This window comes from Onychostoma macrolepis, chromosome 09 (genome assembly GCF_012432095.1).
Source record: "Onychostoma macrolepis isolate SWU-2019 chromosome 09, ASM1243209v1, whole genome shotgun sequence".
Taxonomy (NCBI): Eukaryota; Metazoa; Chordata; class Actinopteri; order Cypriniformes; family Cyprinidae; genus Onychostoma; species Onychostoma macrolepis.
The window spans coordinates 19,523,885-19,547,160 of NC_081163.1; the positions used below are offsets into that span (position 1 = coordinate 19,523,885).

Below are 23,276 nucleotides of genomic sequence, written 5' to 3' on the forward strand. Positions count from 1 at the left end.
TTCTGCCAGGACATTATCCATTGATTCCATTTACTGACACAATTCAATGAAGTGCAAAATTCAAAATACAGGTAGTCAAAAATAAATAAATAAAAAATCAGCTGTGGTTTGGAACATATAGCTCACTTCTAGCTGGACTTCAACTACAGCTACCCTGTATGAAAAACAGGCTAACCACCTAAATGACCAAATTAGACCAGCTAATAAAGAGCTGGAATCAGACTACCAAATTACAGAATACTGTAATAACAGGGTTTAGACTGAAAATGTTACCATAAAAGTAATCTTTTTATCAGGAGGAAATGTTTTGAATATTTCATGACGATATGACACATTAAGTAAAGCTTTTGTGCTGTAGAAAGGGTTTAATGCACACTCATCTCTGCAGGTTAGACAATTACAATAAGCTCATCAGAAAAATGGAAAACAAATTACTACTTTCTGTCCTTTCACATCCCTTTTCTATTGCTCCCATTTTTCTCTTTCATTCCAGAATAATTTTTTTTCTAAAAATATCTTTGCTGGTCACAGTCGATGGTTGACATTTTAGCTTATTAACCACCTGGCAATGTGCCACAATCAACAGGGTCTCAGCAACCCACCTCACCCGCTGACAAAAACAACACCCGCACAAACAACAAACAACAACAACTAGTTGACTAGACATAGAGAGGTAACACTTATGAGAACTTCAAAGTGGAGTGCAGCCCAATTACTGGACTTGATGCAGAGCAGGGTAGACCGAAAATCAGAGACGAGGTGTGCTTGAGGTCAGAGATGATACTGTATGAATAAGTGCCAAGAAATGGGTTGATATGATGATGTAAAAATCAACCTTATTCAGATCAAGTTAATACATTAGCAGCTAAAGCAGAGTGTAATTTTATGTCAACTGAGGTGATGTTAGCACAGGAAGTGTTTGTAATGGTAAAGGGTTTGTGCCCCTGAGCAAACGCATGAAAACAGCGCCATAAACACCCACTCAACATTGAGTCCATTCATTATTCATCTATTCTGGCTTAATGCTACTTTCAAAAGCACACATCTAAAAGCTGAGATAGAAGTATTAACAAATAAAAAAGGTCAAATAACAACAGTGCCATCAAACATTTATTTGACGCAGCCAATTTCCATCATCTCAAGATTCAAAATTTTTCCTGTGAATGTAGCACAACAAACAGAGTGATATGCAAATAACATCCTTTCATCTGTGGTAAGGCACAAAGTTAATAGAGGACCTGGATTTCTGATCCCTGCCTGTTTTAATGCTTCTTCAACGATGGGCAATTTTATGTCCAGTATTTTATTTTTTTATTTTTTTTTTTACCATTGTTAAAAACAAAACAATTTTTTAAATGCCTTTCATATACAGATTTTATTGTTGTTTTTTTAATTTATTTTTTTTATTTTATAAACTATGATCTACACAAAGTTAAATAATAAATTAAATATTGTTTGAATCTGTGTAAAATTATGACAGTACCTTAATGGTGTAATTCCACCACAACACTCCCCAATAAATAAATAAAATAAAGGTAATAACAACAACAACAACAACAATAATAATAATAACAAATAAAAAACATAAACACAAATTCTTACCTAGTATATAACACACAAAATATCCAATATTTACATTATTGTGCATAACTTCCAATCAGCTGCCATTGTGCCAGGCTATGTTAAAAAAGTGAAAATATAATTTAATTGTAGGATACTCAAAATGAAAATACCTTTAACAAGCCAAAGAAGTCCTCCATTTTATTCCAAAAACATTTAAAATGCCTTACCATCAAGGCAGAATGCTATTAATTACATTATTTCAGATGTAGTGAGGGAAAAGTGATTCATGTACTGTATGACAACTGTTTGACATTGCTATACAACCAACTAGTGATTTTATTTATTTATTTTTTCTAAAAGTCTACAGGGCCAACAGCTCCCATATGGAACACCCAGGCACATTTACCTAGCACCAAACATGAGTGCAATGAAATACATACAGTAAACACAAACAAATAATGTATCAGAATTCTCCTTCCTCATCATTATTTATATTTTCTCTATAGTCCTTCAAACTCTCTTTTTATGCTTCAGTGGCTGATGCCCAGAATCTCAGTCCAATTTTTGGCTGAATTCCCCAGCCAATCGTAGAAGGCCATTTCCCAACTCCAGTCATAATAGCTGCTTCCACAAAAACACATCTGAATTACTCAGCGGCCTGAAGCCAATGCAACAAATCCCACAGAAGAAAACACACAAAGGATACGGTTCTGACAGCCAGCTCTTTACCACAGAACATTCTAGAGAAAATCACACGCATGTGACTCCTGTGCTTCACTACAGGCTTGAGATCTTAAAGGAACTGTTCACCCAGAATTGACAATTCTGTCACTGTTGCATGAAAATGAGCATTCTTCAGTACATCAACTTTTCTGTATTCCACAGAAGAAATACATTTATACAGGTTTGGTAATTTTCACTTTTTGGTGAATTATTCCTTCATTTAAGCAGTAAATCTCATGTCTCCTTTCTTTCTTTCAAACTACTAATGTCAGGCTACAGCTCAGCTCGCCTTCCCAAGCGACTTCCATCTTTCAGGCTGCCTGCTGAGCTGGGAACTGGGAAAACAAGCAGAGGCTTCAACTGCACTGAGACATGAGAGTGAAGTGAGAGAGAGAAAAACAGACAGCAAATTTTGTATTCTTGAGACACCACACAAAATGTGCCTCTGATATTTCAAACAACAATAACTTAAAAAAGACACAATGCAATATTTCTTCCCCTGAGAAATCAAAGCTTTACTGAAATAATTCTTCTAAATTAAGAGCTCTATTTAGATCCTCAAGGACAAGCACTGTTGTTGTCATCATGTTCATCCCACTGAGGCGATGCAAACATTGAGCAAACCTCTGTAAACATTATCATATCCTCATAAAAATTCTACACATGTTATGATGGCTTTAAAGAAGTAAGAAGAAACAAAGACATTGGAAGTAAGAGAGCAGAGGAAAAAACCTCCGGGGACTGAAGACCTGTGCTGTGGGGAAACTGAAAAGAGGACAGAAAAGAACAAGATGAAAACTGTTGGTTTGACGAAGGTTTTTGTGAGTGTCACTATTTTAAAGTTTTTGTTGTTAAAGTTGAAATGTGTGACATTTGCACCACAAGTGGAATTTCAAAAATAATGACTGTTACCAAGCAGGTTTTTTAAACACTCCTCCATCATTAGGTGCGTTTCCATTACAGATATGTGTAAAACCTTTTTTTTTATAAATGTCGATAAAAAAACTTGCGAAATGACAGCATTTCCATTAACTGATGTTATGCGACTAAAACATAATTTTTTCCTCTCGCGAAAAGTCATAATGGCCGATGTTGGGAGGTTAATGTATATCACAGCCACTGCACTAGCCATTATTTTTAATCAAAGGAGCCGTGGACGTGTATCTTTAGCAAAGCAGCATGGAGAGTCACTTCTGAAACATGCCGTGGCACGGCTGGTATAAATGCGGGGGGAAAAAAGCTGATTCCATTGCAGTTTTGAGATATATTCCCTTTTAGACTTGCCTGAAAAACCACCTCATGTGAGCATAACAACTTTTCTGCAATATATATGAGTTTTTGTGAAATTGACATGTTGCCATTAGGTGTATCTTCAATTTGCATTTTCAATTTGCGCCATTTGAATGGTAATGGAAACGCGCCTACTGTTTCCTGTGGGGTGTGGCTATTAGAGATGGGTGTGGTTATATTGGGGTTATTATAGTTGTGGCTAAACATGCATGGCTATCAGAACTAGGACTAGGTGTGATCATCAAAGGTGATATGGCTATTTGAGGTGGGCATGGTCATGAGTGGGTGTGGCTATATTAAGTGTGTGAGACCAATCATGGGTGTGGCTATAAAAAGTAAGCGTGATTATCAGAGGTGGTGAGGCAATGAGAGGTGTATACTAAAAAAGGCATAGAATAAGTATGCAAATTGGAACACACCCTAGGTGTGATTATGATAGGTCATATGGATATTTGATGTGGGCATGGTCATTAGTGGGTGTGGCTATATTTAGTAACCATGACCAATAATGGATGTGGCTATCAAAGGTAGAATTAGGTGTGATTATCAGAGGTGGGTGTGGCCAATCATGGGTGTGGCTATCAGAAGTAAGAGTAGGTGTGATTATCAAAGGCGATACTGCTATTTGAGATTGGGTGTGGCTATATTAAGTGGGTGTGGTCAAGCATGGGTGTGGCTATCAAAGATAGAGGTATAGACGTATGCTTGATTATCAGAGGTGATGAGATTATCAAAGATGTGTGCGGTCATGAGGGGGTATGGTTACCTGAGGTGGGTGACTTGCTCCTCTCTAGGTCCAAAGACACCTGATTATCAGAAAGCTCCGTAAGGCCTGCCATGGAGGAACATGGAAGGCACAGTAAGAGCAAGAAGATGACAATAATCACCGGATTCCATGACCACCAAACACATTTGCATGCATCAAATCACCAGGACAAACAATGTGGTCTGAGACACTATCATGATCCTGGAGCGATGCAAGGAAGATGTATAGACATCTTAATAACATAGTTTTTAAACTTTTAACTAGGCATATACGGTACATTTTTAGCCATGATGTGGTTGTTCTACTCCTGTCTGTTGTGAATATGAGCTGTTCAACCACTGTAGGGTATATTAACTCCAGAATCAAGCATGTGCACCAACACCAACAACAATTCCATGCATGTGTGTGTGTGTGTGTGCATGCAGGAGAGAGAAAAATCGCATCGATGTTACTCAAGGTACGACGGTAAAACCATGATAAGGCCTGCACTGCAGAAATATCATCATTTTGAAAGTGTGCGTGTGAACTAAAGTTTATCTGCAAAGTACATGCTTAGCTAATATTATTATTAAATAATAACAATTTTAACAATAATAACAAACTTTATTATTATGGTCGTATACATGAATGCAGTGAAAGCCTCATTTTCACAAATGAGATTGATTTTTTTTCTTTTTTCAACTTAAATTGATATATTTTTATATTGACTTTTTTCCCCACACACAAAAAAAAGTTGTTTTTTTTTGTTTTGTTTTGTTAGTTTTCCTTTTTATACAGTACGAGAACGTGGTCATGTGTGATTGGTTCATTACACAAACCTTTGGCACAAATCAATAAAACACTTAGCAAGGAGACAATCAAAGGTAGTAATTGGATGTTTCACTGTATGAAAATCTGAAACAATTAATTTAATTACTATAAATGCTGCATTGAGTGTAATATGGTATGGTAATTCTACCTTTTGTGAACTTCATCAAAATAACACATTTTGATAAATGACATCCCATTGTCTGTGGTTTGCCTCCTTGCTGTTGTGTTGGCCCTATCGGCGTTTCACTGGAGACATGACTTACTCTGGTAGGAAGTACGGATCCGTTTCTTTGAATCGGAATAAAAGTTAGACAGGCCGCGCATGCAAAAGTCTGCAACAGCGCCCCCATGCCCCAGCACCACCACCCACGAGAGGAGACATGGAGTGAGGGAGGAAAAGAGGAGGAGAGAAGAACAAAACAGGCTCAGAGTGACAAAACGCATGTGACCGCAATCTGAGCAAGACCCAGTGTACCGAGGGAGAAAACGAAGGAATGAAAATAGGAAAATGAATCCTAACGTTTTGTATTTTTTATTTCTACCGAAAACAACAAAATAAGGCAGAAAACAGAACTAAACATAAGGAAAAACCTTTCAAAATCAACAGCCACCACAGAAGGTGGCACTGAAATTGTACAAACAAACAAACCAACAAAACAAACATAAATATTAACATAAATAGAAATGACTTCTTTCTTCAGTGTCTATCTAAAAGTGTATATGTGAAGATTTATATGCAGAAGTATTAGTATAATGGATTCATTTTGCTGATGGATACCCTATCTAAACTGAGTGTGAGCGTCTGACAGCAGGCGGATCACATGAGCTTCGCTGTTTTTGTACCCACTGGAAGTTGCTGCATCACAATGTTGCATTTTGTTGATTGTAAGGTCAGCATTTTAGTTGTATTATGTCGCTGCACACAATGCAAAATGCAGCACTGCTGATACAGTGGGGTCCAAAAGTCTGAGACCAGACTGAAGTTGTGGGCTTCAAAATGTATTTCAAATCTGGATTCAGATTTTAAAGAATTTTTATAATAAAACATGAATACTTCCTGCATCTTTTGTCCCTAATCAAATAAGCCTATTCTCAGTCAGCCATGATTCATTTATGTCATGAACCAAAAGGGTCCAATAATTTACTGGCCACTGACAGGTCTTCAACTCATGTAGGAGTACAGTGCATTATTTTAAACATAATAAATGTACACTACCATTCAAAAGTTTGGGGTCAGTGATTGATTGATTGATTGATTGCTTTAATCAAAATTGAGAACAAAGAAATCTATCTCAAATAAATGCTTAAATAATGCTCAGCTTTGACATCACAAGAATGAATTATATGTTAAATATATTTAAAAAGAAAAGTTATTTTACACTGTAATAACAATTCACAATATTACTATTTTCACTGTATTTTTTTATTAAATATATGTAGCCTGTGTGAGTATAAGATACAAAAATATAGTATATAAAAGTAATATAAAAATACAAAATTACAATTACATTTTTAATGAGCGAAAATTGCTGTGTGTACTTTAAAAATATATGTGGATGCACTACATACAAAATTGTGATTATACCGACAATATAATTAGAAAAGAAAAAAAACTGCATTCAAAATTTCAAAATAGAAACATATTGACCATGGTCTCAGACTGTTGGATCCCACCATATATAAAGAGAATGACTACACAATGTAATCAATGATAGGATAAAAACTGAGTGGGACTTCTGCTCCTTTCAGGTCATCGGATTGGAAAACAGACAGAGAGAGTAGAAAACAGTCTCTTTATACACACTGGCCTGAGTGTGTGGGTGAGCGTTAAGACGTTCTCTCTCTTTTTTAAGAGCTTACATAAGCTATGGATCAAAATCACTCTTCGACCGCACCGAACGACCTTTCTGCCCACCTCTGCATCTCCATGTCGGCTCAAAGCCTCTCGGTTTCTAAAGATACGGCTGCCTGAACACGAGGAGGGAGAGCGACCACTTTGAAGTGAGAAGCCAGCATGGCCGCCTCCCCGCAGCTTCCTTTTGATGAAGCTCTATGAAAACAGATCTTCATCTTCAGCTTTCACTTATGACATCTCCTTTCTCTGGATGGTCCGTGTGAGTGTGTATGTGCGTGAGCAGTCGGGGTAGGAGGAGAGAGGAGGGCAGGTGGAGTGAGATCTGTGCTGGATTAGTAACAGCGAGTCCGTATGGCAAGTTACGTTGTGTTCTCTGTTAGGTGTCGTGCTCAGGCAAAGACCAACAGCAACAGAGATACAACAGACGACATGCAGAGAAGGCAACCAGGAATGCAGTCTGTCCCATGCAGTTAAAGAGAGGGACTGTGTGTGTGTGTGTGTGTGTGTGTGTGTGTTAAATGGACAAGAGACAGAATATTTACAGCCAAGGACAGAAGTTAGACAGCCTGAGATTTGCAAAGTTTGGTTTTGATAGCTGAAATGCTGATGTTTGCAGATGCATGCCAGTGACGTGTGCGTTCACAGTTGATATTTATTTTACAGCTTTGTTACAAAGAAACACACTGTATTTGAACATTTGTGGGATTCTGAGACTCAGTGCATGTGTACCTGATGTCGACTGCCGGTTTTTGCGAGGAGAGCGTGTTAGTCGCTGGAAAGGGTCTGCAGATCCGTATAGCTCCAGGGTGTTCATACACAGCAGAACGGTTTTCTGCAGGTAGTCCACCACTGCCAAACCATTGCAGTTACCTAGAGCCAACCTGCACAAACACACACACTCACTGATCATACACAACTATGTTTCATATTACAAGTGTCAGTTATACAAAAACCTAATAAAGTCCAGTTATGACAAACAATATTTCTAACAATCACAGTTAGGTAAATATAATATGATTATTGAATGCATCATACAGCTTTGCTCAGTTTACATTTCTCTTGAAGAATCTTTACGATGTTTATATTTTTCTTTTATTATTTTTGTATCTATTTTTAAAGTGAGATAATAAAAATAAAATAGCATTTATTTTTTTATTTTATTTATTTTTATTTTTTTGCACTGGCCTGATGAAATGTTTAACAAAACAGATAGGACAAAACTGATGCATATTCCACAAAACTAAACTGAATATATATACAAATTATCCTGTTCAAAATGTAATATCTAAAGTCAAATATAAATTCTTAATATACTGAAAATCTAAATAAGATCAACAAAAAGACAAATAAATTCAAGAGTAAATTCAAATGAATTATTTTCTTTATGTGCATCAAAAAATGTATCAGGGTTGCCACAAAAATATTAACCAGCATAACTGTTTTCAACATTGTTTCTTGAACACCAAATTAGCACATTAGAATGATTTCTGAAGGATCATGTGACACTGAAGACTGGAGTAATAGGTGAGATGGTCCTCACTGCAGAACACACGATCCAGGGGGCGTGATTGGATCCAGATCCAACATATACTTAAACCTACCAGTGTCCACCCCCTGATCCCTACACCCACCCATCTCCACCCCTAAACCTACCAATTTCCACCCCCTAGATGTGGATCCATCCACGCCCCCTGGATCTTGTGTTGTGCAGCGAACCCTACTTGAGAGCGGCTGCAGGAGCTCTGATAACGACACAGCTGTTTCACGATTGGCCAGATTCACCACACGACAATGATCACTTGTGTTTCGTGTTTATTCTAACCTTTAAATTCCAATAATGCTCACAAATCTGTGTTTTTTTGAACAGTAAAAGCTTTTTTTTTTTACTGTAGTCGCAATGTTATATTGAGTCCTGTTTATCAAAAACACTGATAAAAGCATACCCCCACTTTATTAGTATATAAATAGTATATGATTATGTTGAACTTCATTCTTGAACAGAGGGCACTGTATTAAGCAGTATATAAAAAGTTTGTCTGTTGTTCATGAAAACGTTTCTGAAACGTCTGTGTATTTGACAAATACTGCATTTCATTCCCTTCATCTGTGATAGAGTATGCAAGCACCGCGTGAGCGTCACTAACGGGGGCAGAAAATGTCCAGCTTGACGCACATTCGGCGTCTATCCGTGGTGCCTAGCAACAACTCAAAACGGACGAGACGAGAAGCGCCGGGTGCAACCGGCTTCAGAACCATCTTAGCACTGGAACAAATTAAACTTTTTAATTAAACTAAAATGTTCCATTAAATACTTTTAAATCCCACACCTTGGGTCCAGTCATGAACAAACAATTCACAAGGCACATATCCTTATGTCGTGGCCTTGAGATGTTATGTTGAGGGAACGACTTATTTTTCTCGTGGCCACGAGTTTAATGCATAAACAAACCTATGTGACCATAGCAAACCGGTATTATCAGAGATGGATAAAACATTTTTATTAACATTAAACATTTAATTTAATATTTGTATATTATTATTATTATTATTATTAGGTTATATTAACTTGTTATAGGGCTACATTTTTATATTTATTTCATATAAATATAATATTGTATTATTTCCCCTATTCATGTATCGCTTTACCTAATTAACGTTCTGTATAATTATGCTATTTGCTAGGCTACCATATATTTTGCAAATACTGTTAATGCCTAACAATTATGCCAATACTTTATGATTGTAGGCTATTTATGCCAGTGCGTGATGATAAATGAGCATGTTGTGTTTTCATTTACAAATGAAACTACGTGAATGATTCATTCCTCAACGAAACACTAGGCAATAGGCTATAATATTAATAATTAGCTATTAATTCGCATAAAAAAAAGAAAATAAATATATGTTAAATTCAACCTTTAAACTGCATTTCCAATATAGGTTAAAAATTCAAAGCTTTATGTCGAGCATTTACAGTAGGCTTATTTACAAAACTGGTCAGAACGTTATGTAAAGAGATCGAAATGAAGGGAAAAAACGAATATAAAAATATAATAATAGGCTAATAATAATAATAATAATAATAATAATAATGATGATAATAATAATATACTATATTACGGAAAAAGACTATCAGTTAATGGACACATACAGCTAGCAAGACTGTGGGATGGATAAAAATGTTTTCTTGTAGGTCTATTTAATTTTATGTACTTTATGTAACATTTAGCATATTTGTGATAAACTTAATTCGAATGCTGGTTACATCGCGTGCAATTGCCTACAGTCCGGTAGCCTATGGTCAATATAATAATTTAATTATGTAATACTTTCTATAATAATTAATATAATAATTTCTTAATTCAAAATAAAATATTAATGAATCCCTGATAATCCTGGGTTGCTATGGTCACGTAGGTTTGTTTACACATTAAACTTGTGGCCACAAAAATATGTCGTTCCCTCAACATAAGAAGTCGTGGCCACAAGAAATGGATGTTGTTCCTTCAACATAGCATAAGGATGACGTTACCTTGACAAAAGGATCTCGTGGCCACGACATATTATCATGTTCCCACGACTTAATATGACGTTCCCACGACTTAATATGTCGTGCCCACGACAAAACTACGTGAACCGAAGACAGCCCCTCCCGGGCACCATTGAATGACACTGGGTGTGCAGTGACATTTAATCTGCTGGACTGAATTCAAAGGAATTCAAAGTCTTTCTGACTATTGTAGCCAGACATCACCATGGCAACCTTTGCTCATAATAATGCTTTAATGATTAAGATTGCACGTGGTTGTGACTGAAAACAAAACAGGATGACAACAAGTGAAAGATTCAAAAGATTCTTACGGATTATAATTAGAGTTTTACCACTTTAATCAAAAATCAAAGACCCTGCAAGCATACTCAGTTACATTTTATTTTAAGGTCAAATTCTTGCCATAAGCATTAAAGGGGTCATATGATGCGATTTCTTGTTTTCCTTTTCTTTAGTGTGTTATGTAGCTGTCTGTGCATGTATACGATCTGCAGAGTTACAAAGCTCAAAGTCTCCCAAAGACAAAGAGAAGGTTGATCCAGACCGGGCTAAAACGCCTCATTAAAACACGCCCCCACATGTCTACATCACGATGTGGAAATATTTGCGTAATGCTGCCCAAATGTTCAGGCAAAGAAAGAAGGCCTGGTTTCAGTAACCGCAGTAGTGTTGATGCAGCCATGTCAGGGAGACGCTGTGTGTTTCTATGCGAAAACAAAAGCACTTTATTTGGCCTTCCGGAAGTAGATGCAATTAGGAATCATTGGTTAATATTTGTTTACAACAGAACAGCACAACCCAAATGTTCAAATTTGTGCAACGCATTTTATGGACAACAGTTTCGTGAACCTAGGAGAGGACAAGGCTGGCTGTGAACAAAGGCTATTTCAAAAAAAAAAAAAAAAAAAGGGTCAGTTTCAACTTTGCTATGACAATCTGGTGCTTCTGAATCAGTGACTGTATGTTTTGTTATTAGTTTAAGTATTTGCTATTGACTGTTCAAATGTGGAGTTACATTTCCGATGTGTGCTTGTGGTGTTCGGCCAATCACAATGCACTGGGTCAGCTGGCCAATCAGAGCAGACTGCGCTTTTCGGAAGGAGGGGTTTTGTACAAAAAAAACGATGCATTTGAGAGAGGCGGGGCATTGAGGACCTACAATAAAGTTTTTTGAACATTAAAGCATGTCAACATATTCTGTTACACCAAACACACAAAATAATGATCTTTAAAAAAGCATCATATGACCCCTTTAACTACGACTTTTGCCTCAATAAACTCCTAATTTTCTGCTTATTAATAGCTAGTAAGGTACTTGTGAAGTTTAGGATCAGGGATGTAGAATATGGTCATGCAGAACAAAGAGGAAGGGCCACTTACAGTCCGTAGGCAGAGTTTAAATCCAAGCTGGTGATTTGTTGTGGCGGTTCTCCATCGACCCATAATAACTGAACCACCAGCTCCGCCTGGTACCCAGGAGGCATTCGGATCATACGATCTTTAACCCTGTGAGGAGAGTATTCAGATTCAGTACATATGGAATCTATTTTGACTGTTACACTTTATTGACCTAATGCTTTCTATGTAGAAATATCTAGTAAGCAAGCTAATCTTATCAAGTCCTGTATAGGAAAATATAAATATTGAGAAATTGCTGTATAGTCTCACTTGAGGCAAGGGATGCTGTCCCGCACACTGTCCGGCGTGTTGCTGCGGGGACTTGGAGGCTGAGGTTGGGGCGAGAGACCGCTGGGGTCCGAAAAACATGGAGTGTTCTCTGTATCTGACGGAGAGATGACGTCTTCCATCTCACACTGCAGTCGCACTTCTAGAGACTACACACACAAATGCAACACAAAGCTAATCCATCAAATCTACTGCATGTACTCAAACTCTTAAAGGTTCACTTTAAAGAAACAGTTCACTCAAAATGAGTTTCTTTCTTCTGTTCAACACAAAAGACGATATTCTGAAAAACATCTCAGCGTTTTTTGGTCCATTCAATAAAAGTCAATGGCATTCAATGTTGCTTTGGACCCCATTGACGTTTATTGTATGACAAAACATTCTTCAAAATATCTTCTTTTGTGTTACACAGAAGGCCATACAGGTTTGGAACGACACATTTTTGAGAGCACACTCACCGTGATGGTGGTGTTGGCATCATGTTTGCTGAAGCGGTACAGTATGACGTGGGCGCTGATGCCGACTATACAAAAGATACGGCTCTGCGGGCACCAGTTGATCATCTGAATGGCGAAGGGGTCTTCCTCCACAAGCTCAGCACTGCGTCCCACATCTCCACTTTTAGGCTTCTCAAACACCTTTGAAGTCTTGAGCTTATACAACATCTGCAGTGTGACTGACAAAGATGGAGGTTATCACCAGAGGCGAACAGTAACTAAATACATTTACTTGAGTATTGTACTTAAGTACACGATTTGAGTATCTGTACTTTACTTTATTTTTTCTGGAAACTTATGACTTTAACTTCACTACATTTGAAATACAAATATTATACTTTTCACTCCACTACATTTCTATCAAGGTCCTCGAAGTAGAAAGTCGTTATTATGTAGCAGCTTTAAAAGTCAGTGGCTGATTTTTTTCTTGTCTAAAACGTGACTTTCTTTTTTTCAGACAGTTTATCAGTAATCACTCTTGTAGGGCTACATGAAGTGATTTCCCAGCATTTTTTGAACACTGACCAGTTGCAAATGTGATATTTATTTACAACAATTCAATAATAAGAAGTTAATATTGTGGTATATATTAGACACAATATTGTCTGATTTTGCTAAATTGTGTACGTGAAAATATTACTTATAAAGCCACATAAGAACTGTTGTGCATCTCCTAATAAAACACAATAGGTGTTGGACTTGAAGCAGCACTGCGCAGACCGTTCTGTGTGTGACATCAAAGTACCACGAGAGCGATTAGACAGCATTTTTAACATTTTTGTTTTGATGTCAAATACTGTAAGTCTTGCTGTTTTGCTTTTTTGTTAAAGCAGTGTTGCTGTTGTAAAGTTATACAGCTACAGTTATTTTGCTGGGTTTGAAAGCAGGTTTGATTTTGATTTTCTTCCTTATCACTCTGTATTTACAGCAATTTCACTATCCACTCTGTTCAAATGTGGATGAATGGCTACACATAGATGTGTGCACACACTCTCAGAGCCGTGTGAGATTAATACCATTTTGTGTGGGTGGGTTGGGGTGCTAAATAATAATAATTATTTTTTTTTACCCATAGGTTTTTAACATTCTAAAAGCTCTTTATTCCAAAGATACTACAAGCTAGTCAGTGTATTCAGTAGGTGTAATGTATTGTAAGTTGTTTCAGAGGTATTGCAAGTATTACGTACAACAATAATAAAACAGTGCATTGACATAAAAAATTAATTTACTTAAGTACTTTTAAAAGCAAGTACTTCTGTACTTTTACTTAAATCTGTCTTTGCAACTTTTATTTGTAATGAAGTGATATTTGACCAGCAGTATCTGTACTTTCACTCAAGTAATTGAGTTGTGTACTTTGTCCGCCTCTGGTTATCACCACATCACATCTTATTACACACTGAATGTGATGCACAAGATGTTTAAACAGAAGCAGTGCTTTAAAGAAAATATTCTGTTTAGTACAAGTTAAGCTCAATCGACAGCACTTAATAGTGGCATAATGATGACTAAAATAAAGATTAGTGTCTAATTTAAGAAGAATTGCACAAAAAGTATTCTCGTAGCTTCATAAATTTACTGTTGAACCACTGATGTCACATGGACTATTTTAACGATGTTCTTACTACCTTGAACGTGTCAGTTGCGTTTCTGAATATGGAGGGTCAGAAAGCTCCTAGATTTCATCAAAAGTATCTTAATTTGTGTTCCGAAAATGAACAAAGGTCTTACATGTTTGGAATGATATGAGGATGAGTAATTGATGACAGAATGTTTTTTTTTTTGTGAATTATCCCTTTAAAGCTCACTGATAACTGTAACAATAAAGTTTTAATAATTGTTCTAATTCTATAAGGATAACTGACGTCACCAGAGAAAAAATCAGATTTTGATTAAATTTTGATTAAAATTACTAAAATAATGTTTTTTTTGTTGTTGTTGTTTTTTTTTCTGTAGATTAACTTGAACAGATTAATTGTTCACCTCAATAATAGTGCTAACAAAGTAAATAGTTTCAATTTTTGATTTCATGCAGAGTTTAAACAGCTTTACTGCTTAAATAAAAAGTTTTAACATAAGAATTCATGTACTAAATGTTTTTATAAAATTATAAACTTCACATTTCTATATAATTCTCTATAAATAAATTATCTATAATTGGCCCCATTTACTTCCACTGTAAGTTCCTCACCATTAGAAAACAAAAAATGAATTAATTATCAACATTATGCCACAAATGCTGTCGGCTGAGCTTAACTTGCACTGAACCTGGAATGTTCCTTTAAGTAATGCCCATGGTTGTGAAACCAGCACATATTTGGTATTTGGATGTCCATTTTAGACATATATTGTTTGGTTTGAGTTATAAAGAATGAAATGAGAAATGAGGAACCATATGTCAAAGCATCAAGGGAGGTTGTTCTTCCAAAACAAGGCAGCAGTAAGAAAAAGTGAGACGGAAACAGCATGAGGCTGAAAGGGGGGAACATGCTTGTCAAAGCGAAGACACTTACTCGCCGTGGCATCCCAAAACTTTATTGATCCGTCTGCATGTCTGAGGGGGACAACAAAGAGGAAGGACAAAGAGCGATCGTATGAGCCAATGAGTGTGTGTATTAAACCGCTTAAGAGAAAGCAAGCAATGACAGCTATGGAAACAGGAGGGAAAAGAGGCAGAGAGAACAACACGCAGGGTCAATAGCGCTATTGAATTAAAGCGGAGAAGTGCGATACATTTACCAATGAGAGTCAAGTAGAAGGGCACATTTTAGACATCATTGACTTCAAGTGAAAACAAACAGAATCAATGCACACTTCGGAACAAAAACAAAAACAAAATCAATCCAGAGTTTTCAAGCAAATAAAAATACTATAAATGACCTCCACATGTGGGTGGAAAGTTTCACTTTTTTGAAGCAGGGGCGTGAATCTATTTTAGGTAGGAAGCGCCACCTTGTGTTTTTTCTCCATTTGTTTTACCTGCACAACAACCCTTCTAAAGCTACTAAAGTTTAAGATCAAATTTACGCTTTCAAAATTGAGGTACAAGAAAAGCAAGCACGTTTTGTTTTACTAATGTATTTCTACTAATTTCACACATACTGTAAGAAGCATTTTACAAATTTTCATAAGAAGCCTTTAGATTACATAAACATATGACACAACAACATCATGTGACATGGTGTAAATGATATTGTGATATTCATGACAAAAATCTGTCTAGGATGCTTGTATGTTGGACATTGCTGGTATAGTAGATACATGAAATAGACTAGAGAAAGTGTGGAAAGTCAGTTTAAAAGTAGTATGAGAGTTTATTTTGTAGAAGTCGTCAGGGTCAAAGGTGCCCATATTTGAAGAAACACCCATTAATGTATTATATCTAAAAATAATTCAGTAGAGATGTGACAACAAGTGTGACATTCAGTTTTCACTCCCAATATTTTTCCTTGTACCTGTCAATACTGCTGTGAGTGACAATGTGATAAATGCACAAGCATCCAAGTGAGAAAATGAAGTGTGTTGCTCTGGGACAGCTGCGCCATCCACATATTCAGTTTCAGACAAAAAAAACCCCACACATTTTACTCAACTTGATGCTTATGTGAAATGCTAAAAAAACAAACAAAAAAAAAAACAGAAAATTATTTGAACATGTTTTGTTAAATAATTTAAACACTAGTTTATATTAAAAATCAAATAAATTTAAAAAAATCAAATAAATGCTTTTCTTTTGAATTTTCTATTCATCAAAGAATCATGAACAAATTAACAAGTTTTCCACAAAAACATTAAGCAGCACAACTGTTTCTTTAGCACCAACTCAGTATATTAGAATGAATTCTGAATGATCATGTGATATTAAGACTAAAATAACGGCCTAAAATTCAACTTTGCCATTACAGGAACAAATTGCATTTTAAAATGTATTAAAATAGAAAACAGTTACTTTAAAGTGTAATAAAACCTCACAGTATGTTTTACTTATTTTTACTGTACTTTAACCTTCTTTCAAAAACATTTTTAAAATTTACCAACCCTAAAACTGAACATAAACCTGAAGTGTATTCTAAGATGCAACTTAAGCATATGATGCCGTAATTAATCACATAAAAAACATTTAGCCTTGTTTCTGAGCTTTTAGCATCAGTCGATGGTTGATAAAATAAAGCACACACAAATTCACTTACCCTGTGATAATAATTTCTGGATATGTCTGTGAACCGACCGTCCAAGTGCCACCACTGACCGGCCACTCCTGAACACAAACACATAAAAACTGTTTCTAAAACACTCAACTGCCATGCAAAATAGAAGGAAAATAGAGCATTTCAAATGAAAGGCTGTGATCGAGAAACTCCAAAAAGTTTTGTAGATTGGCTAACAACTTTGACGAACCTTGTGGCTGTAGCCGGTCTTTTTGTGTTTAGCTCCTATGGAGTAAAGCACGGGTATGATGTCAGGGGGACAGTTGGCAAAGTAAGCCGTGCACGTGACTGGAGACTCATGGATGTCCATGGGGTAGGCGTTCTCAAAGATAGGAAAACTACAGGAGAGAGAGACTTCAAAATAAATGACAGGCATTTGTGAAACACAGAAGATTTTGATTCTCAATTCTCATAAAATAGCCAATATAGACACACATTCATAACTGTACATCAACTGATCTGTATTTAAGCGTATTATGTTGCTACAGGTGACCATAACAGCATACAGCAGGTGTCTCCAATCTTCCTGTAAGTGAGAGCGACCAGAAGGGATAAAAGTGCTAGAGGGCTACATGTTTGAAATACTTAAGAACGAGCATTATTATGATAAAAGAAACTGAGGCTATTTATAGAATGTGCTCTGTGGGCGACTCTAAGTGGGCTACCAGGTACTGATACCCACGAGTACTGTATTGATGCCACTGGCCTACATTTATGCAATTGAACTACATTATCCATCAGAAGAATTAATAATAATTTAGAATGCAATCATAATAATACATCATAAGTGCTACTGTTATTTTTATTCTTAATAAATGCGCCTTTACCGTATTGCTATTGCTGATATAAAAGTAATAAGCACAAGGTTGAGTGTGATTTTACCACATTTTTGAGAGTGCCTGTATTAAATCATTGTAACATACATTGCAGCCTTGAGTGGCTTATTGCTTTCACTATATAAGCTTATTTAACTAAGTAATGTTTTTAAAGAAGATCAAACTAAACTAAAGTACACTTTAAAGTTCAAGTTAAATGGAATGTACAGACGACTGTCTGGTTCTGAGAGGGTTTGAGTACAGCAGTTTGTTTGTTCCTTCAGTGCGTCCTTGTAAAGATATGGCCGTAAAGCAAAGAAAACATCTGATGTCAAACTGGCAAAGTCTCTATGGCAAGAGCAATACTTAAAAGAGTGACAAACGGCCAGTTTGTGTGTGTGTGTGAGAGAAAGAGAGAGTGTGTCAGCAGACCTTGGCTCTGGTTCTTAATAATGACTCATTTGATGGATGTTTATGAGGGACAAATCCAATGATATTTACTCTTAACAAATAAAGACACACACACTCAGATTTAAACCTTTTTCGACAAGCATCTTTAAAAGTAACACACACACACAGACGCACACACACAGACACAAAATTTATTGGGTGTTGAGCGATGTTGCCTCTGGTGGAAGTACTAGTATGAGGTGTTGTTGGAGTACATCACATTGAGTTACATCATTCAGCCACACACACATGGCATAAAGTGTGTGAGTGTGATAGTGGAACGAGAAAGAGATGTTGAAGAAGAGATTGCTCACTTGCTCTGGGTTAGATCGACCACAACAAAATCTTTCTCCAGCAGAACCACCACCGCATATGGCTCCTGGACCTCTGTCAACACAAAACACAACATCTCAACCAATAACCATCTATGAACTCAAGTGTGCACAAAAAAAAAAAACAGATTTATGACTCTAGATTTATGATATTACTTCATTTAAAGGAGACATATGGAACTACAACATTGAACCACACTGACTTTCATTGTACGGACAAAATACATTTATTTTTTTTTTTTTTAAATATATTTTATGAATATTTGTGTTGCACAGAAGAAAGTCATACAGGTTTGGAATGACATGAAGGTGAATACATGATGTCCAAATGTTTATTTTTGGGTGGAACATCCCTGTAATAGTGAGATACAACCATTTCTTCCCATTTTTGTTTTATTTGAGCATCCCGACCAGCCCAAAAAAATTGTTTATCTGACCAGTAGAAGATGAATTGAGTGTTCAAAAAAAACCAACCTGTCTTAAAACTCATTATTTTTGTAATTGTCTTTATTCTGGTGGTGCAGAAATTACACACTTCAGCTTTAAGCTTTGTGAGGAAAACTGATGACAAGGTGACATCTTGAAACCAAGGGGACGAAGGCATTAATTATCTTCTGTGTGTTTATGTGTAACAATTATGCTCTGAGGACACAGTAGAATCCATTATTCTCTTTCATGAAAACTGTACAGGTGATGAAGATGCAGGGCCATGTACTGTGCTGTATATGCACTGGTTAGAATGAACAAACCAGCAGCGAGTTGAGAGGGAGAAAGCAAGGTAAAAATGGCTAACAATTTTTGCTGGATGTTAGCCATCTCTTTGCTGTTGTATTGTGGTTAACAAATTCTGTGCATGTGTGTGCATGTGCTTGACAGCGCTTTGTCTGTCTCTACTTTTCTCAAGAGAAAAAGACAGATATAGCGATACACTCTTTCCCCATGACTGAACAGAGCCGAAGCTGTCACTTCTTAAACAATTCAGAATCAGTTCCTTGTAACATTTCACCTTACTGATGTCGGATTCGCAAATGACTTGTTCCTTTAGGTTGGATGTTTCAAAAGGTTTTGTGTAATTTATTCACAATGCATTTACAGTACCATTCAAATTTACTGGTTTGGTATTATAATTTTTTTTTACCTCTTTTATACTCACCAAGACTGAATTACTAAAGTAAAAGAAAATACAGTAAAATCTGTAATATTATGAAATATTACAGTTTAAAAATAGCCATTGCCTGTTTTAATATATATTTAAAATGTAATCTTTGATTTTTCTTATTTCTTATTACTATCAATACAGAAAACAGTTGCTTAATATTTTTCTGTAGACCGTGGTATCCTTTTCAGGATCCATTGATGAATAAAAAGTTCAAAAGAAATAGAAACATAACTTTATAAATGTATTTAATGTCACCTTTGATATATATGATTTAATACCTCCTTAGTACACCCATTAATTTATTTAAAAATATGAATAAACAAAAAACTGACCCCACATTTTTGAACAGCACTTGATAAAATCATTGAATTGTAAGGGAGAATTTTCTGGGGGATAAAACAATAAGTTGAGGGACATGTTAGAGCTATAAGCTTAAAAAACGGGATCATCAAACTGGATCAAATATATACAATTAAATGAAATACTAATACAACACCCTAACAGTACTTAACTAAATATTTAATTTCAAAATAAGAAAAATTTCAATTGTAGAACAGGGATGTCTTGGAACTCTACTTAGTGATGATTCAAATGAATCAGTTCTTTTGAACTGAATCATTAAGAACTGTCTAAACGAATGAACTGATTCACTTCAATTAATCTCCTCTCCACTTTCTGTTAACATCAGTAATTGAGACTACAATGAGAAGAAGAACAAAAACTTGATTTTACTCAATCCAATTAAATGTCCCACCAAAAATCAACTCTTTATGATATGGAAGAGAGCAGGAGACAGAACTGACCTGTTCAGTACACTCACCGTTGAGATAAGGCGTCTCACAGAGCACTAGGAAGTCCACTATTGGATAGTCCATCTCTAAGACTGTGATGGCTTTGCCATGCATGATGGTTAGGGTGGGTCTCCGTCCTGCCTTATCATACGAAAGACCCCCGGAGAAGACAACAAATGCTTCACTACTGGAAGACAGACAATAAAAAGAGTGTTAACTGAAAACCACATTTGTTTGTCTGAATTTCTTTCTTTAACATGCCAAGAACTAAAAGCTTGTGTTTTATTAGAAGGCAAGTTTTATGCTTCGTTTTGACGTTGAACGTCCCCTCAACACGTTGAAAGTATTGTTTTAATTTAGTCTTTTTCAGAACCCTGAAATACTCTCTATGCAAATAGGAAGAAACAAAAGGGGGAAAACAATATTAGAGCCAAGCTAATCTAAAATATCATTAAAACTGAGGCGGCCACTCATGACCACTTCTTTGAACACAGCATTGGGGAAAAAGGCAAAAAAAAAAAAACAAGCAATCAAAAATGGACGTTTCTTCGAATTATGTTTTGCTGCTCATCTCCCAAGGAAAACAGGCTTTATAAAAACAGGCAGTAAACTTTAATTGTTTTGTGACAAGATAAAACAGCAGTAATGGTTCTCGAGTGGAACTTGGACACATCTGTCGCAAGTAAATAGGAGGATTAAAATCATCCACAGCACTCAAGACATCAGCTGTATATCGGTCTGAGTGTTCTCTTACCTGTTTCTGGAGGTCTTGTATTCCACCTTGAGAATGGGTTTACATGACTCTTTTCTACCATCTCTCTGAGTCTTACCTGAAAAAAAAGAGGCTAAATGATGAGTTCTCACTTTTTCATGTTAGCCTTTCTTATGTTTATGTCCAGAACTTTCTGATTAAGAAACCACTTTCCCCAGTGTGAGTGTGTTCATCTTTATATAACCACTGAGCTCAAGGCCGGGACCCCAAATATAGCGGCAAAGATTGAGAGTGAATCACTTATTCCTGTCAAATCAAACTTGCACACACACACACTGCGAACCCACACATTGAATCATCCTCCATAATGAACACACCTGGTGAGGGGGTGTGTTTGCTGATTACGTCAGAGTCATATTTCACTAATAGATGAGTCATGGCTGAAGGGGTCTTTAACTGTGTGTGGGTTTATTTAGCTATACTTTGGGGTAAAATTTAGCCACCGGAATTTAAGTACGATTGACAAAACCTTCCTTTTGGGGCATTTGAAGAAGTATTTATTGTGGAAAGGATTCATAAATAAAGGCAATTTTTTAAAATTCAACAAATGCAAAAAATTCTCATTTTAAAGGTTATTTTGGGTGTGGGTTAGGGTTAGTCTGGTATAAATATAAATAGCTTTATATAAAACAATAAAAGGCTATGGCATGTCCAAATTTAGGGTATAAGGATAATACACCAGCAACATTTTTAAAATATCACATATTATATGATAGCAAAAATGCAACTGAAACTGCAACTGTAATTATTCCTGATTTAAATGCTTAAAAAATTACAGTATGGAAATTGGGGGTCAATGCCTTTTTTAATGTCCAAGCCTGTCAATTTCTTTATACAACATTAAAAATACAATTCATACAGAACACGACTAGAATACATTTAATTCATAATAAACATGTTTAAACCTTTCTTTATTAAAAGTAATGTTGACATTTTTGAGAGGCTTAAAGTAAAAATGTCAAGAATGTGGGACCAATTCACACTATTAACTAGTTGTTTATTAGCATGCATATTACCAACATATTGACTGTTTATTAGTACTTTTAGTATTAGTATATTAATGCCTTATTATGCATGACCATATTTTACATCCTTTGTTTAATCCCATCCTATACCTAAACTTAACAACTATCTTACTAACTATTTATAAGCAGCAAATTAGGAGTTTATTGAGGCAAAATTCGTAGTTAATAGTTAGTTAATAGTGAGAATTGGTCCCCAATCTAAAGTGTGACCAGAATGTGTAACCATGCTTAAATTAAATGAAATTAAAATGTGTATATATATATATATATATATATATACACAGGTGCATCTCAATAAATTAGAATGTCGTGGAAAAGTTCATTTATTTCAGTAATTCAACTCAAGTTGTGAAACTCGTGTATTAAATAAATTCATTGCACACAGACTGAAGTAGTTTAAGTCTTTGGTTCTTTTAATTGTGATGATTTTGGCTCACATTTAACAAAAACTCACCAATTCACTATCTCAACAAATTAAAATACTTCATAAGTACTTCAACATTTTTAGTGAATTGTTGGCCTTCTGGAAAGTATGCTCATTTACTGTATATGTACTCAATACTTGGTAGGGGCTCCTAGATTTGCACTAATTATTATTAATATGTGAAAAAAGACCATACATATGTGTGTACCCACCATGAGGGAAGGTGACTTGAAAAGGTTTGGCTGTGTTTCTCAGATTCCACATGCTCAGACTGCCGTCAGAATGACTGCACATGAACTGCCGCCCCTCATGATGCCAGCTTACTGAGTGAATGGCCTGACAGAGAGACACCAGAAGAGAAGCAATCAGGACAACGCATAAATCAATAAACATTTTAAATTATGGCCAGATCATAACACAATTCATTTGTTCAACTATTGCTGTGATCAATTGCATTTCAAAATTGATAATAATAAAAAAAAAATAATGTTTCTTGAGCAGTAAATCAGCAGCATATGATTTCTGAAGGATCTTGTCACACTGAAGACTGGAAAATTCAG

At 35.9% G+C, this 23,276-nt stretch overlaps 1 protein-coding gene across 14 annotated transcripts in view; it reads right to left on the reverse strand.

The window, feature by feature from the left end:
* The window catches only part of stxbp5l (syntaxin binding protein 5L), a 153,470-nt gene that overhangs the window by 31,228 nt on the left and 98,966 nt on the right, over positions 1 to 23,276 (reverse strand). For 9 of the 14 annotated variants that reach the window (XM_058786994.1, XM_058786991.1, XM_058786988.1 and 6 more), the window contains 13 exons: positions 22,929 to 23,052; positions 21,250 to 21,325; positions 20,525 to 20,682; positions 18,528 to 18,600; positions 17,139 to 17,286; positions 16,931 to 16,998; positions 15,254 to 15,294; positions 12,702 to 12,919; positions 12,226 to 12,392; positions 11,938 to 12,063; positions 7,737 to 7,888; positions 5,416 to 5,484; positions 4,343 to 4,408 (listed from right to left, as the gene is read on the reverse strand). In XM_058786994.1, the coding sequence (XP_058642977.1) occupies positions 4,343 to 4,408; positions 5,416 to 5,484; positions 7,737 to 7,888; positions 11,938 to 12,063; positions 12,226 to 12,392; positions 12,702 to 12,919; positions 15,254 to 15,294; positions 16,931 to 16,998; positions 17,139 to 17,286; positions 18,528 to 18,600; positions 20,525 to 20,682; positions 21,250 to 21,325; positions 22,929 to 23,052 (1,486 nt within the window). The remainder of the gene's footprint in view (positions 1 to 4,342; positions 4,409 to 5,415; positions 5,485 to 7,736; positions 7,889 to 11,937; positions 12,064 to 12,225; positions 12,393 to 12,701; positions 12,920 to 15,253; positions 15,295 to 16,930; positions 16,999 to 17,138; positions 17,287 to 18,527; positions 18,601 to 20,524; positions 20,683 to 21,249; positions 21,326 to 22,928; positions 23,053 to 23,276) is intronic. The other 5 variants (XM_058786997.1, XM_058786993.1, XM_058786989.1 and 2 more) reach the window with 2 other exon arrangements.